The sequence below is a fragment of the Phoenix dactylifera genome, chromosome 12, assembly GCF_051530095.1.
Source record: "Phoenix dactylifera cultivar Ajwa chromosome 12, Ajwa_hap1_PhDact_Kaust_v1.1, whole genome shotgun sequence".
NCBI classification, from domain to species: domain Eukaryota; kingdom Viridiplantae; phylum Streptophyta; class Magnoliopsida; order Arecales; family Arecaceae; genus Phoenix; species Phoenix dactylifera.
In genome coordinates, this window is record NC_143201.1 from 10,143,322 (window position 1) to 10,160,762 (window position 17,441).

The window sequence follows — 17,441 nt, forward strand, 5'->3', positions numbered from 1 at the left end:
GTGAATCATAGGAAAATCAATCATGCTATATCTATCCTTAACCATTCCAAGGAGATTTCCTTTTTGGATCAGGTCCCAATTTTTGCAATCTCCCCACTTCTTGTCCTCCAAACTCAAATGCTTCACATAACTGCAGTAGTTAATTCACCAACAAAATATTCAAAAATGGGCCAAGACATTTCAGCCTTATTCTCAAAGAACTGATCTCATCCTATCACTCCGTATGCATAAAATGTATTTGCAGTACAGTATATCAGCCTAAGTTCGGGAAATATATTGAGCTGCCTCCTTCTTCCACCTGTCTGTTATTATATTGGCAAGCATAGGCAACTTGTTCCATGATGACCGACCAACAAGTTGCAACAAAGTATGCATCAAACATTACCAAATATGAAGTGATCACTAAATGTTCTCTTGAAACTAGGAACAACTCACAGAAAGGTCACAGCTGTGGGAAATATTATTCCTCTAAATTTCATGATTATAGTTGAGACTACTTCTTTAACGTATGAAATCAATTCCTTAAAAAGGTTGAAATGTGAGTATGGGGACATAAATTGATCAATTACTAATAGATTGGCTTTAACATTAGAAAAGCACTTGTCAATTCTAACTTCTATTATATAGAAGATGAGATACCTCAAGAATACTCCCTTTTAACATTTTTCTACTTGACTATTCAAAAAATTGACTATATAGTTTAATTACTATTAATATCTTTCATGTGTAGCCCTAAATTCGTTTGCTGCTATTGCAAGATAGATACTCGGATATGCTTCAAAACTCTTATGTGTATATCCATGTAAAGTTGGTGCATTTATCCTATGGACACCATACATCTATGTTATATCAGAAGCCAAAAATCATGTAACATATTTTGGCAAAACATAAGGTCTAATCAACATATTCACGAGCACTGTAACAAGTGCAACTCAAATGATAGGTTCTAATGAAGCCATACTTGTGTGGACGGAACCAACTGTAATAGGCTCCTTTTACTGCAATTTCCCTTTTGAGATTCTTCAGAAGAATTGAATCTCCAACCTACAGAAAGGAAAACCATGTGTATCATTGAAGATAGACAAAGGAGGGCAACCTTATGCTCTAGGTTTCAAAGCATTTTAGAAAGTTCCTATATGACAGTTCTAATTAACTATATCAAACTTAATTGCAAATTTATATGCCATCTTAAAAAGCATCATGCCCTACAGGCATTTCATCATATTTGGAAAAAAACATATATACTTGAAGAAATATAAATAAGTCATGCATGAAAGACATCAAACAAATGAGGGATGCCTAAGATTTTGGAGTATGCATGCATAGTCCATTATATTTTACCTCTTTCCATTGCAATGCAGCAATTTTCCCTTCAAGGTCATGAATCCTATGAAATAGTGTCACCATTCTCTTGATTCCATTATTTAAGAGCAAACTTTGCTGATTTAAGGAGGTAGGCAATTCTGAATGTTGGAGAGCCCGCCCTATTTACTACCAAGCTCAATCACCACCTCCTATGATTCCATATAAGCTAGAAGTTTTCAAAATGGGATGGTGATCAGCACACTAAATTAGTTGCTGCAGCAAGCAGTGAGGGGCAATGGTCCAAGAAAACCCTCGTCGGTGCTCCAATCATGCTTCAGGGAAGAGGACAATCCATCTGTTATTGGCCACTACATGATCTAATTGCTCCCATACTAGAGCTCCACAACTCTATTATTGCAGTATGTAAATGGCTGTCCATCAAACCACTAATTTGTAGCAATATTATGTTGCAGAAACTCCAAAAAATCTTAGCTGTCTTGTGTGATTTGATAAATGGAAAAAACATCATCTATTTTGTTTCCAACCTCATGATCAACCATAAATTCAATGGCTTGCTTACCTTGATTTGTGACGTGGCCCAACTCAAGCACGCTCTTTTGTTCTTTTTGGCCACTATCCCCCTCATATCCACCTTGGCTATTAGTATTATGTGCCACATTTCTCACTCACGATCTCCTATTCCTAGAGGCTTGCTTCTTTGACTAATTGATTTAATTGATCTCATGATCAGCGACTTGAGATTGTCTATGCGAGGATTCAAAGGGGGAGGGGTAACCAGGTTGAAGTAGCACTTGACTAGTGGCCATCCTGATATATGTATATGCCGAAAATGCCCACAGAAGGTTCAGCAACTGATGAAGCACTTCACTGATTTTAGAGCAGTGAAGGGAAGAAGTGACAAAAAGAAGACAGATGTAGGCCGTCGAGCGGTAGAACCACCTTTCTATCACTTTTGAGAGTTAGAAAAGACTTCCGCTCCATATGATAAGAAGGCCCAGATTCAGACAGCCATTCAGGCAAACTTGGATGATCAGTGGCACCAGGATAAGGTGGCCAGCCATAGGGCATGATTTGGGCCCTCACACTACGAGTCAGGTTTTGATTCTATGACCAACAGAGCATATCTATAGTTCAGGAGGACCTCCTCACTTAGGAAGGTCGTCAGTAGAAGCGGTGGCTGTATTGAATCTACGATGGAAGCTTTTGACAACAGAAAGAAGACCTCTAGAGAGATTCCACCAGGAGCCACCATCCATGATTTAGATCCACATGCCTTCCCCAGCAAGATTCAAAGCAACAGAGAGTTGACTTAAGAAGAAGAATATGTGGCGAGCTATTAGATCTGCGTTCTACTTCAATCACATCCCAACGAATGCGCAGGCAACACGTACTATAGGTTGTCATTTCCTCCATACAAGTTGTCAGTCTGAGTGTAGATCCTCCAAGACTAAAGGACATCGATGGTGAGCTTCTTGACAACGACAAAGAAAAGCTACAGAAGTGGATTGCTTTATACTAGAACAAGTGGCTCATATATAGACTGACGGTAATGAATGATGGTTGGACCAGTCATACCATACGAGGCATCAATTTCTTAACATATTGGGACCCAAACTTTCTTTCAGAAGTCAATTGAAACTTCCAATCAAGTGCACGATATCATGTACATCCTCATATTGATGAAGGTGATTAATCAAATAGAAAAAAATATCGTGCAAATCATCACTAACAATGGGCCAAAATATAAAGCCCCCAAGAAGATTTTAATGGAATGACAACCATATTTTCTAGATCCCATATGCTGCATATTATATTGAACTCATGTTGACGAAGATTAGAAAGATTCATATAGTGCAATAGACAGTGGAGACATCCCAAACCATCATCAGATTTATTTATAACCACACATGGGTTCTATCATTGATGAGGAGGTATGTAGGGAGAAATCTTGAGATTCGTGTGATGCAGTTTGCTACTAGCTAAATTGCACTTAGTAGTTACTCATACAATCTATCTTATATGTAATTTTCTTCAACATTTTTGCAGCAGAATGGTGGATTCATTTTGGTTTGCCGGCAAAAAATCTTAAGTGGCTAGCCATCCGGATCCTACCCCAGACAATCTCTTTCAATGGCTGTGAGCGCAACTAGTCCATCTTCACCCTCATCCACAATAAGTAGAAGAATTGTTTGACACAAAGGCATCTCAACAACCGTGTATATGTTAACTACAATATAAGGTTGAGATAGAAATGCATTCAAAAGGAAGTAGAGTTGAAGTAACACGAACCCGATCCATAATACTTTTGTTAAGGGTGAGGATGATCCTATGATCAGATGGCTTGTGGACCAACAGCAGGAGATGGAGCTTGATGAGACAGAATTGTCTCCATGACGGGCTAGTTTCGTAGCCAGCAAGACTAGGGTGGATGCAGGGCAATGGACAAATCGCAACATTCCACGCATCCTTCCAGCCGATCAGCCACAGCCACAGGGGTCACTAGTTTCAATCATTACATGACTCCTTGTCCAAGATATCCTCTTAGAAAAATGATCGAGTTGCTTAGACAATGCCACCATGTTATCTGGCCTTCGATTCACCAGTGAGTCTCCATTTACATATGCCACACAGAATAAGAACCATGATGCACAAGCTGATAGAGCCCTTAAGGATACAATTGCAAATAGGAGATGGGCTCCTTGAGGTTATTTAGGTCACAATGCAGCTGCAGATGACCTCGTATGTAGAGTGGGATCCATAGACGTATCAGATTTCAAGTCGTATGCTAGATCCTAGTATCCGCCGCCATAGGCCGCCTATGATCCATACAAATATAGATAGTGCATCTGAGGCATCCTCTTTTAGTGGCTACTATCCTACGCAACCTGGAGCATCTTACAGGTCAGATTTTACTATCGATATATTCGGACGGGCCCCTCCACAGTCGTATTATCAGTCAAAGGACACCTCTCAAAGCTAAAATTTCAGTGAAAAATCCGAGACTAATTATAACCCAGAGCGTGTTCCTCATAGAATGAGCACATAGACCTACAACACCGCTTGATTAGAGAGGTGGGTTGATGTGCATTCTGATTATGCTAATGATCTAGATATCTACAAGAGACATTGCCACTCAATGAGATTCTAAATATCAGTATGTATGGTGCACTTTAAATACATATAATCGGTTGTATCATTTTATGTTATATATCTATCTAATTGATTTTAGGATATTTCATATTGCTTATCCTGGCATGCAAAACTAGGATTACCACCTTTTTTTCTTTACATTTTGAATTTGGCCTGTCACTAATGCAAAAGCTTGATAGCAAATCCAATGACAGATTTGCCAGATTTTGTCTTCCTAAGATAGGATTGTTTCAGAGAATGCCAAAATGTTGCAGAAACATCAAAACAAAACATCAAAAAGCATCATTCTGGATGTACCAAGGTGATAAAACATCAAAATATCAAGAAACATCAAATTACACTTAATATCATTCAAAATTTTTAAAAAATGATTGCCATTAATTGAAGCTTAAAAAATTGAAAAAAATATGGCATGCTACTTCGGAACTGACACGCCACACCATATAGTGTTCCAGTATGGTACTAAGCCGATACCGTACTAAATCGGTCGCTGACCAATACAGATCCTGGTATTAGTTTAATGAATCTTAGTTTAAGCATTGGTTTTCAAGGGTTTTAGAATCTCTTTGAATAGCCACTAAAATCCCATTTTGCTGTTATGTACACAATCTCCAAATTTTGAGGAAGTCTTCATGAAAGCGTGATCATAAATTGGGCCTTTAGATCCTACCCTAGGTTGCATGTTCCCCACTATCAAGAAGATAATATATCAGAGTTAAATCGAAAGTATCTAAAAAAGAAATATGTGTGGAGGTTCTGCGGAATGAAATTTGTGCAACAAATAATACGATAGTAAACATAGTAATATATGAGCAAATCACAGCAGAAAACGTATTAACAAGCCAAAATGCAACGATGTTTAATATTGCATAATCTACTACACAATTGAAGACCAAGAATAAAAATATTAATTTCAAGATACCAACCTAATGTGTCCACTACGTAGATGTTTGTGCAAGATGAAATTATTTCATTTCGGGACCTCAATGCAACATTCAGCCCCTGACTCTTTAATGCCTATACAAACAACAAAATGTGCATGAGACTATATGGTGGATGGACTGTGAATGATTCATCTGCTAGCAAGCTCGTTAAAACCTCAATAAAGCAAGCAGATTGGAGGCACTTCAAATATCTAGAATGTATCATGAGGTATGATATTGATGAGGGTAGGCAACTGTTAGTAGATAGCTGGGGTGAATACATGCCAGCCAGTTTCTGTAGTTTGCAGGGATCTACATGCACTAACAGCAAATGCTTATCAAGCCTAGTCTTCATATGTATAGCAAATATCAAGAGCTTATCATAAAATTAAACTTCAAATAGTGATTGCAATGTACTGAAGCCTGCACATAAAACTATAATACATTATAAAGGAAAGAGTTTTTACATAAAACAATGTAAGGGCATCTCTAGTGCAAAAAGATAAGGATTTAGGCTGTGTTTGGGATTGCCATTGGTAGTAGTGTTTTTAGAAGTACAACTTTTGCTAGTAGAACTTTTAATAAGAAGTTATTTGCTGTTTGGTAACTACATTTCTAACATGCTATGGAACTTTATTAACTATTTGGTAACCAAATTAAAAATGTGCTTTTAGTATCAAAAATAATAATAAAAGACATTTCTTTTTCAAACCCTACTGCAGCTGCACAGACCCTTCTCACATGCCACAAATGCCCCACAAATAGGAAGAATCCTAGAACAAAATGAGAGGTCGCTAACCCGCTTCAAGGAGAGACATACTTGGCTGCATTGATCTCGGTAGCTACACCACCCACTGAATTTAAAGAAACTAAAGGAGTATGAGTCATATATTCTACCGAACGTTGTTCTTGCTAAGGTTGTACGTCTTTTTTCAGCCTACTCAAGTCCAAACCATTGGGACCCCTTAGGGGTTCCAACTAGGAAGCATGAAGATCCCAAAAACACAGTTTCTCCAAAAATAACATCCCTGGTTGGGGAATGCATTAGATATTTACCTAAGCAAGTAGATCCTTGGGTGGATCCCACAGTAGCTCCAAGATGTTGGTCTCTAACTAAAAAGGTAAATGCTTGAGCTTGGGAAGCTTCTAGCCCGGTGAGTCAGTAAAACTCACTAGGATAAGCAATATTATTGAACCATATGAAACAACAAGCGATGAAACCAAAAACAAATAAAGCACCTAAGCTATAAAACAAGTAAGCCTCTCCAGACCATACAAATGCACGATGAGCCCATGCAAAGGGTTGGTTAAGATATGCCAAATTCCACTAAGTATACAAATGGAAGCTAACCATACATGTCCCCCAATTATACTTTTTAAATCGTCCACACTAACAATCCATCCTTCTACCCCAAAAGGAGATTTTGGTAAATAACCAAATATAACACTTGGGCTAAGTGTTAAGTTGGTTATTTTTCTTACATCTCCCCCCCTCGGGGCCCAGGTATCATATACGCACCCAAAATAAAGAGCCTTGAGTACTAAAAGAAAAGCACCTATACCAACAAAATTAATTGCATACCCAAAATTGTAGTTATTTTAATTCTATCTTTCCATACATAATCGAAAAATGAAAAAGATTCCTCAAGAGTCTCAGGTCTAAGAAGCGCATGATAAATACCACCAAAGCCTAAAACTATAGAGAAAATTAAGTGAAATATTCCAGATACAAAGTGTGGAAAAGTGTCTAGAAATCCCACCCCCCTCAGACCTACCACCCAACCTAAAGTAGATAGGTGCAGAAGTAAAATCAATCCTTATTCATACATGGGTTTCTTTGGTATAAAATAAGCCACTTCAAATATGTTCATTGCTCCAACCCAGAATACAATTAATCTAGCATGGGTTGCGTGAGCTCCAAGTAGTTTACTAGAAAAATTGATAAGTCTAGCATTCCCAACCCACCAAGTGAAACCAGTGGTTTCTTGGTCATGACCAGCTAAAACTAAAGTTGGGAGGACCTGTGCGGGCGTGTGTTTAGTCCCACATCGGTTATTCGCTGGGTAGATCTTGGGTACTTATACAGGATCAAGGAACCCAAACAATACCTTCCGGCTAGCCATTTTGGGTGAGATCCTGAGTTGTTACAAATGGTATCAGAGCGGACCCGGCCCATAACCTAGGGGATATTGCAGCACGGATCCATTGGAGCTGACCACGGCCCGATCGTGGTGTTTGTGATTAGATTTGAATGGATATGAACCCTTAGCCTGATGAGGACGTCAGGGCTTGAACGGAGGGAGTATGTGAGGACCTGTGCGGGCGTGTGTTTAGTCCCACATCGGTTATTTGCTAGGTAGATCTTGGGTATTTATACAGGATCAAGGAACCCAAATAGTACCTTCCGGCTAGCCATTTTGGGCGAGGTTCTGGGTTGTTACAAATGGTATCAGAGCGGACCCGGCCCATAACCTATGTGGACTAGGGGACACTGCAGTACGGATCTATTGGGGCTGACCACGGGCCAATCGTGGTGTTTGTGATTAGATTTGAATAGATATGAACCCTTAGCCTGACGAGGACGTCAGGGCTTGAACGGGGAGAGTATGTGAGGACCCGTGCGGGCGTGTGTTTAGTCCCACATCGGTTATTCGCTGGGTAGATCTTGGGTACTTATACAGGATCAAGGAACCCAAACAATACCTTCCGGCTAGCCATTTTGGGTGAGATCCTGAGTTGTTACAAATGGTATCAGAGCGGACCCGGCCCATAACCTATGTGGACTAGGGGATATTGCAGCACGGATCCATTGAAGCTGACCACGGGCCGAACGTGGTGTTTGTGATTAGATTTGAATAGATATGAACCCTTAGCCTGATGAGGACGTCAGGGCTTGAACGGGGGGAGTATGTGAGGACCCGTGCGGGCGTGTGTTTAGTCCCACATCGGTTATTTGCTAGGTAGATCTTGGGTATTTATACAGGATCAAGGAACCCAAATAGTAACTTCCGGCTAGCCATTTTGGGTGAGATCCTGAGTTGTTACAAAAAAAGAAAGAGCTCAGGGGCGCTGTGGTCATCCGATAATCAGACGGCCGTGATGCTTCCGGCATCACAGGATGCGTTGTCGTCCTCATTGCTCTCTTTTCCACTGATGGGGTGAGAGAGGATCGAACACTCGACCTTAGGACGACTTTTAAGGGGGAGAGAATGTGAGATACTGGGCTGAAGCCGGCAGCCCCAACCGACTTCAACCCAACACCCCTTTTGGAAGGGGCAGAACAGGGGATCGCAGACGCGATCCCCTCCGACATCTCCGGGCACAAGGACGCCGCTACACCGCGGAGGCACCACGGAGGGTCCGCGTCCACCCCGCGGCCGCAAGAGAGGCCATTGATCTCGCCCCACCGCCGTGAAAATCGCGGCGGGGAGCCGTTGAAATGGGGCGATAAAACCCCTATCTTCCTCTTTGTAAGAGCACCTCTGAGCCCTCCTCCCTCTCATCCGTCTCCTCCGCTTCCTCTCCCTTCTTCCTCTTCCTCTCCTCCCTCTGTTCTTGCCTCCCAAGTGACCGGCGAGCTCTCCCGGCCGAGTACCGTCCGAATCCCCTCACGGCCTTCCCCGGTTTCTGGATCTACCTCCTCTTCGGATAGCACCGCCGCCACCGCCGCTTGACCACCGGATCGAGCACCGTCGGCCGAGATCTTCCTCCCACTGCCTCTGCCACCACCGGTAAGCCCTCTCTTGCCTTGATTCCATGCCAAATAGCATGTTTTTTCTCCTCTGCATCGGCCCACACCGAGACCATTCTCGGTTCTTCCTCAACGCCGGCCGCCGCAGCAGCCACCGGCTGCCACCATGGCCGGCTGACCGTCGACTGGACGACGGCCTCCGACCACCCAGGCCGGCCACCCCGCCGGCCCTCTCTCTCTCTCTTCCGTCTCTCCTTCCCCTGTCTGTGGCGGGGGGTTTTGGGGAAGGAGGCCCATCACGGGCCAAACTGGGCCCGTTGGGCCCTATCCATTGCAGGCCCAACTTGGGCCCAGTCCAGTCCGGTTGGGCCCAGTTGGGCAGTACCTTTGTGGGCCCAACTTGGGCCCAGTTCAGACCCAAAACCCGAAACCCGAAACCCAAAACCCGAAACCCGAAATCCGAAATCCAGAATCCGAAATCCGAAACCCAGTTCAGACCCGAAATTCGAAATCCGGAATCCGAAACTTGAAACCCAGAATCCGAAATCCGAACCCGTTTGGCCAATAAATGAAATTTTACAGTTAAGCCCTTGATAGTATACTATTGCACAAAAGAGCCTTCTGTAATTTATGTTTGATCCCTAAGAAAGATTTATTACATAAAGGTCTCCAACTATATTTATTTAGTCCATTCAAGCTTTATAGAATAGTTTACTGTAATTAAGTATTAGTCCCTGCAATAAATTTTATTGCATAAATGAACCAATTAGAAGCCAACCTTGGGGGCCCTATTTAGCTGGGTCTATGCGGGCCCATTGGGCCGTGTTCGATATGGGTCCTATTGGGCCATGCCCATTATGGGCCAACTCTGGGCCCTGTTGGGCTGTGTCCAATAGAATTATTTTTGGATTTTGCTTAGTTCTGAAATTAACAAAGAATTAATTAAATTTAAACAGATGAACCTGATCCGCCTATCTGAAGCAGGGGTTAAGCGAGAAGAGGTAAGTAACTTAATGCTTCAAAGTGCATTTCTCCAAATTATTTGGTAAAGTAATTTATTACTGGATTAAATTTTGAAATATGTTTTGTGTTTAGTAAAATGGGTCTGGCATATTAAATTTTATTTGAAAATTTTATTATATGCTCTGAATTCCGTGAAACATGCCTGTACAGTTTATGAAATCTATTTTTATATTTATGCATTCTCAGCATGGCTATGATCTGTTCTGTTCTGTTCTGGCCCCGCCAATGGGGATTATACGTTGCACCTGTCGACTTGTAATCTGTGAGGAACCGGTTTCGACACCGCGCCACCGGTGATTAGAATAGTGGTTTCTGGACACCGTTTCCACCGGTGACTGACAATAGTGGTTTCTGGCACTCTGTGCAACCCATGCCACTGGGTTACGTGGCCGTAGCCTATCATGTTGAGATTCTGATATCATATTTTTGGAAAAATGATAATAAGTTTTGAAAACAACAAAACGATGTTATTTATGATTTATTCCAGACATTATTCTGTATTTTGATCTGATATGCTCTGACCCCACTCTGGGGTATTTTGTTGCTTACTGGGCTAGTGTAGCTCATTATTCTATTTTCTTCATTTTTCAGATCCAGAGGCTTGATCGCACGGGATTGGGGAGTACGTTAGATTTTCCGACGATTCCTTCAGTTATTAGTCCTTTAGTTAGATTGATGAAAGTATGACTTACGTAAGCATTTGTTATTTGAAATTTTGTAAAACCGCTTTTGAACAATTTAAATAATTATGTCAGTTTTGAATATTTGTATCTGCTTTGATATGATCCGATGCCTTGCACGCCTGTGCCCACCGTACGGGCGTGCGGCGTCTGCCGTGCCTCGGGCTCGGGGCGTGACAGATTTGGTGGTATCAGAGCTCAGGTTTCAGATTCCTAGGGATTGTGTTTGAAATAATTCTGATGGAGCTTAAGTTTTAGGATCTTTAGGATTCGTCGGAAAGTTTGAGAGATGGGTGGACATTAGGCCATTAGACGAAGATATTTATTTGCTTTTGCTATTGATAAATTTATATTATTTTATCAGAATTTTGAAATGCTAAAATTAAAATGCAACCTAATTATGGCTGTAACCAAAGTGTGAATAAGTTATTCTGAGAGTTTTCTTGGTAGAGCAATTTGTATTTCAATGATTAATTAGATTTTGACTAAATTAAGTGAAGGAATATTAATCATGAGATATTATCGTGCAATGTAATTATTTGGAAAGTTTAACTTGATATCAGGCACTGTGGATATTGCTTCTAGTTGAAGTTAATTATTTTGGTAGCAATTTAAGATTCATCTATAAAAAGATGTTTAAAGCTTGGACTAGAAAATATTCATTGAAATCTGTATGTGGATCATGCATGGAGCTCGTATAAAGAAGGAAAATATACTTGGGGATGAGACTTAAGAGTTCTTATTTGGCTCTACTTGAGACTTGAAACAATTAAGATTGATATTTTGATGGAAAGTCAATTAGTAAATCTTGAGAATATTGGTGGATTAAAATGTTTTTGGGTTGGTCGAAAATAGGACTTGTTTGATTTGGAAAAGTTCTTGATGCTTTTCCTTGTTAAAAATAATATAAAAAAAGATTATTGGAAAGTATAATACTTTTGATTTTGATCGATATGGATATCATTGTGTTATTAGTAGATTCTCTAAGTCTAGTAGATTTACAAGATCCCGAAATGTTTGCAGTACTGCAAATAAAAATATTTTACTTATTTAAGGAGTTGATCTCAATGTAAAATCATAGAGCTTATATCTTGGTGGAATTTCTTGTAAATCTTTGAACCATATTATTAGATTCTTGTGAGTTAAAAATTTATAAATCAAGGCCATAAGTTGATTGTGGATTTTGTATCACCATATGAGAAATGCAAGTGGGATTTCATGAGAGGCCAAATGAGTTTAGCCTAAAAGAAAAGATTCAGGATGATTGAGTAAGCTCCTGAGTAAGTTAATCTAGAATCTTTTAATCGAAGCTTGGAATAAATATCAACTTGTATAATGGAATTGTCAAGGAAAACTAGAATTGGCTTAGTTCAAATTTGGATCTAGAATATGATTACTTGATTGTATGATGGTACAAATACGACAACTATCTCAAGGGTTAATAATGACCTAGTGTACTTGGAAAGCAAGGATAAAATTTTGCTTGGATATTATTAAAAATAAAAATAAAAATGTTGATGATCTGGGATCATTAAGAAATTTTGGAGAATATTGATCAGAGTTGCGTAGCGAAAGTATGATGGATTGAGTCAATCTAAACTGGTCAAAAATATTGACTGTGTTTTGGTAACATGTTATTATGAAAGACTATGTTAATGAAAGATTTTGTTGATTCTCAGGTCAATCATGATATGATTATGTTATCCCTTGGATAGAATTTGCTATTTTTTGGGTATGCTAAGAAAATAATAATAATAATAATAATTTGAGCATATCTTGACTCGGGTTAGTTGATTGTTGACCAAATATGGTCTAATTTGTTAAGTATCTGAATAAACCATGCATTATTTGCTCCCATCTTATGATTCATGAGTTTAAGTTCAAAGCTTTGTGGCATATTGAATCATGGTATCAATACTTTGCCTTCTCAGACCTGCTTTTGTGATTTGATGCAAATCATTTTTGGGATAGACCGTTGCTAACTAATGATCATCAGTACATGTTCATTTTGTGAATTACATTCCTAGCCATATAATGATTTGACTTTAAGGTTGGTCATTATCCTTTGAGTGATCAGCACACTACCATGATAAGTGTATGAGAACTATTTGAAAGATGATAATTTCAATTCTATTATGAATCGATCCTGATCCGATCTCGAGTGAACATGCATCAAGATGATAATTTCAATCTGAGATTTTAGTTAGTCACTTATCTAGTGTTAATCTTGCGAGTTTATATGAAAGTTTTGATAATTGATTCAAAGTTATCTATCACACTGATTTTTAACGAGAAGAATACGATCCTGAATTTATATTACTCAATGGGCTGAGCATCTTTAAATTTGAAAGGCCTAGATCTCTCAAATTTCGAGGACGAAATTTTCTTAAGGGGGAGAGAATGTGAGATACTGGGCTGAAGCCGGCAGCCCCAGCCGACTTCAGCCCAACACCCCTTTTGGAAGGGGCAAAACAGGGGATCGCAGACGCGATCCCCTCCGACATCTCCAGGCACAAGGACGCCGCTACACCGCGGCAGCACCACGGAGGGTCCGCGTCCACCCCGCGGCCGCAAGAGAGGCCATTGATCTCGCCCCACCGCCGTGAAAATCGCGGCGGGGAGCCGTTGAAATGGGGCGATAAAACCCCTATCTTTCTCTTTGTAAGAGCACCTCCGAGCCCTCCTCCCTCTCATCCGTCTCCTCCGCTTCCTCTCCCTTCTTCCTCTTCCTCTCCTCCCTCTGTTCTTGCCTCCCAAGTGACCGGCGAGCTCTCCCGGCCGAGTACCGTCCGAATCCCCTCACGGCCTTCCCCGGTTTCTGGATCTACCTCCTCTTCGGATAGCACCGCCGCCACCGCCGCTTGACCACCGGATCGAGCACCGTCGGCCGAGATCTTCCTCCCACTGCCTCTGCCACCACCGGTAAGCCCTCTCTTGCCTTGATTCCATGCCAAATAGCATGTTTTTTCTCCTCTGCATCGGCCCACACCGAGACCATTCTCGGTTCTTCCTCAACGACGGCCGCCGCAGCAGCCACCGGCTGCCACCATGGCCGGCTGACCGTCGACTGGACGACGGCCTCCGACCACCCAGGCCGGCCACCCCGCCGGCCCTCTCTCTCTCTCTTCCGTCTCTCCTTCCCCTGTCTATGGCGGGGGGTTTTGGGGAAGGAGGCCCATCACGGGCCAAACTGGGCCCGTTGGGCCCTATCCATTGCAGGCCCAACTTGGGCCCAGTCCAGTCCGGTTGGGCCCAGTTGGGCAGTACCTTTGTGGGCCCAACTTGGGCCCAGTTCAGACCCAAAACCCGAAACCCGAAACCCAAAACCCGAAACCCGAAATCCGAAATCCGAAATCCGAAATCCGAAACCCAGTTCAGACCCGAAATTCGAAATCCGGAATCCGAAACTTGAAACCCAGAACCCGAAATCCGAACCCGTTTGGCCAATAAATGAAATTTTACAGTTAAGCCCTTGATAGTATACTATTAAACAAAAGAGCCTTCTGTAATTTATGTTTGATCCCTAAGAAAGATTTATTACATAAAGGTCTCCAACTATATTTATTTAGTCCATTCAAGCTTTATAGAATAGTATTCTGTAATTAAGTATTAGTCCCTGCAATAAATTTTATTGCATAAATGAACCAATTAGAAGCCAACCTTGGGGGCCCTATTTAGCTGGGTCTATGCGGGCCCATTGGGCCGTGTTCGATATGGGTCCTATTGGGCCATGCCCATTATGGGCCAACTCTGGGCCCTATTGGGCTGTGTCCAATAGAATTATTTTTGGATTTTGCTTAGTTCTGAAATTAACAAGGAATTAATTAAATTTAAACAGATGAACCTGATCCGCCTATCTGAAGCAGAGGTTAAGCGAGAAGAGGTAACTTAATGCTTCAAAGTGCATTTCTCCAAATTATTTGGTAAAGTAATTTATTACTGGATTAAATTTTGAAATATATTTTGTGTTCAGTAAAATGGGTCTGGCATATTAAATTTTATTTGAAAATTTTATTATATGCTCTGAATTCCGTGAAACATGCCTGTACAGTTTATGAAATCTATTTTTATATTTATGCATTCTCAGCATGGCTATGATCTGTTCTGTTCTGTTCTGGCCCCGCCAATGGGGATTATACGTTGGACCTGTCGACTTGTAATCTGTGAGGAACCGGTTTCGACACCGTGCCACCGGTGATTAGAATAGTGGTTTCTGGACACCGTTTCCACCGGTGACTAACAATAGTGGTTTCTGGCACTCTGTGCAACCCATGCCACTGGGTTACGTGGCCGAGCCTATCATGTTGAGATTCTGATATCATATTTTTGGAAAAATGATAATAAGTTTTGAAAACAACAAAACAATGTTATTTATGATTTATTCCAGACATTATCCTGTATTTTGATCTGATATGCTCTGACCCCACTCTGGGGTATTTTGTTGCTTACTGGGCTAGTGTAGCTCATTATTCTGTTTTCTTCATTTTTCAGATCCAGAGGCTTGATCGCACGGAATTGGGGAGTGCGTTAGATTTTTCGACGATTCCTTCAGTTATTAGTCCTTTAGTTAGATTGATGAAAGTATTTGACTTACGTAAGCATTTGTTATTTGAAATTTTGTAAAACCGCTTTTGAACAATTTAAATAATTATGTCAGTTTTGAATATTTGTATCTGCTTTGATATGATCCGATGCCTTGCACGCCTGTGCCCACCGTACGGGCGTGCGGCGTCTGCCACACCTCGGGCTCGGGGCGTGACAAAAGTTCCATTAAAAAGCATTTCCACAGGGTAGAACCTCCTTAGGAAATATAAGGTTTTCATGAGGTTGATCCTAAGCAGCCATCCAAGAATGAATACCTCTGTTTAAGAGGATATTTTTGGTGTAGAAAGTCTCAAATTTAGGATCTTCCGCTGCACGAATTTCTTGAGAAATGAAGTCATAGGCACAGAGGTTCAAAGCTAGGCCGACTACCCCAAGAGAACTCATCCATAAACTAGTTACTGGTACAAAAAGCATAAAGAAATGTAACTAATGTTTATTGGAAAAAGCAACCCCAAAAATTTGGGCCAAAAGTGCTTAGTAATGACTATTGAATAAGTCTCTTCAGCTTGAGTTGGGTTAAAAGCAAGAAATGTATTTGCACGATCATCAATCTTCGAATAAAGTATTTACTATGATAGCACCATGAATAGCGCATAGTAGAGCGGCACCTAATACTCCGGCAACTCCCATCATATGAAATAGGTTCAATATCCAATTATGAAACCTTTGGAAGAAAAGGATGAATCGAAATATAGATGTTATGCCAAAACTAGAAAAAGAACCAACCAGATTGGCCCAGTGGATAAATCAAGAAAATAGAAACAAAAATAGAAATTGGAGCAGAGAATGTGATTACATTATAAGGTCAACAAATGCACAACTCGAGTAAGTTTGAATTGACGTAACATAAAACGTATGAGTTCGAAAACAGCAACAAAAGTCCACAGCCTATCTAATTAACATGGAGTAAGGCCCTATTTGGGGGAGCTTTTGGAGGGCAAAAAAGCACTTTCTAGCCCTCCAAAAGCACTTTTGGATAAAAAAGGGTATTTAGTAAAAATTTCCAAAAGCTGTTTTAGCTTTTTCAGAAAGCTAAAAACAGCTTTTTGGGAGCTCCATTTTGAAGCTTTCCGAAAAGCTGTTTTGAGTTTTGTCGGAAAGCTGATTTTTTGACCAAAATATCAACAATAAAATATAACAATTACATGCTGTCCCTCTATAAATCTAAAAATCTGCTGGAGCCCTAACAAAGAACTTTAGCCGTGGATCAGACTCCCTTCCATGCAAGAAAAGGTATTCTTGTTTTCTATTATTATTTTATACCTTTATTATTGTATTATACTATAAATATAATATTATATTATATTATATCATAATACATTAATATGTTATGTTAAATAATTTAATATTATGTTATATTATGAAAAATTAATTTATGCTAATAATTATAATATTTTATATCTTTATTATTGTATTATACTATAGATATAATATTATATTATAATACATTAATATGTTATGTTAAATAATTTAATATTATGTTATATTATGAAAAATTAATATACGCTAATAATTATAATATTTTGTACCTTTATTCTTGTATTATACTATAAATATAATATTATATTACATTATATTATAATACATTGATATGTTATGTTAAATAATTTCATATTATATTAAATTATTATGCTATTGTATACAATATTATATTAATATATTATAATAATATTATATTATATTGCAGTAATATTATACTATATCATATATTTATATATTAATATATGTTATATTTTATTATGCTCTGTTGTATAATACTATGCAATGTCCTTTATGGTAATTTTGTCATACAAAAGTACTTTCTCGGTTTGTTTACCAAACACATGTTAAAGTGCCACAGTACTTTAAAAATATAGTTACCAAACAGCAAACAGCTTTTTATAAAAGCTCTACTTCCAACAGCTCTACTTTCAAAAGCTCGACTGTCAACAGCTCTTCCAAATAGGGCCAAAAATCCCCTTGTACTTGAGGACCTCATATAGCAACAAGAAATGAACTTAACTATTCGCAGGAGTGGAAACTGCAGCAGTCAAGAAATTGCAA

The 17,441-nt window shown here is 39.9% G+C and overlaps 1 protein-coding gene across 23 annotated transcripts in view; it reads right to left on the minus strand.

The window, feature by feature from the left end:
* KDTA (KDO transferase A) overlaps positions 1 to 17,441 on the minus strand; it is a 59,018-nt gene that overhangs the window by 15,183 nt on the left and 26,394 nt on the right. For 20 of the 23 annotated variants that reach the window (XM_088708290.1, XM_088708307.2, XM_088708287.2 and 17 more), the window contains one exon: positions 5,403 to 5,493. The exons of 1 other annotated variant lie outside the window; for it this stretch is intronic. In XM_088708290.1, coding sequence (XP_088564416.1) covers positions 5,403 to 5,493 — 91 coding nt within the window. Of the gene's footprint in view, positions 1 to 961; positions 1,045 to 5,402; positions 5,494 to 17,441 lie in introns of all 23 variants that reach the window. 2 more of the 23 variants (XR_015971868.2, XR_015971867.2) reach the window with 1 other exon arrangement.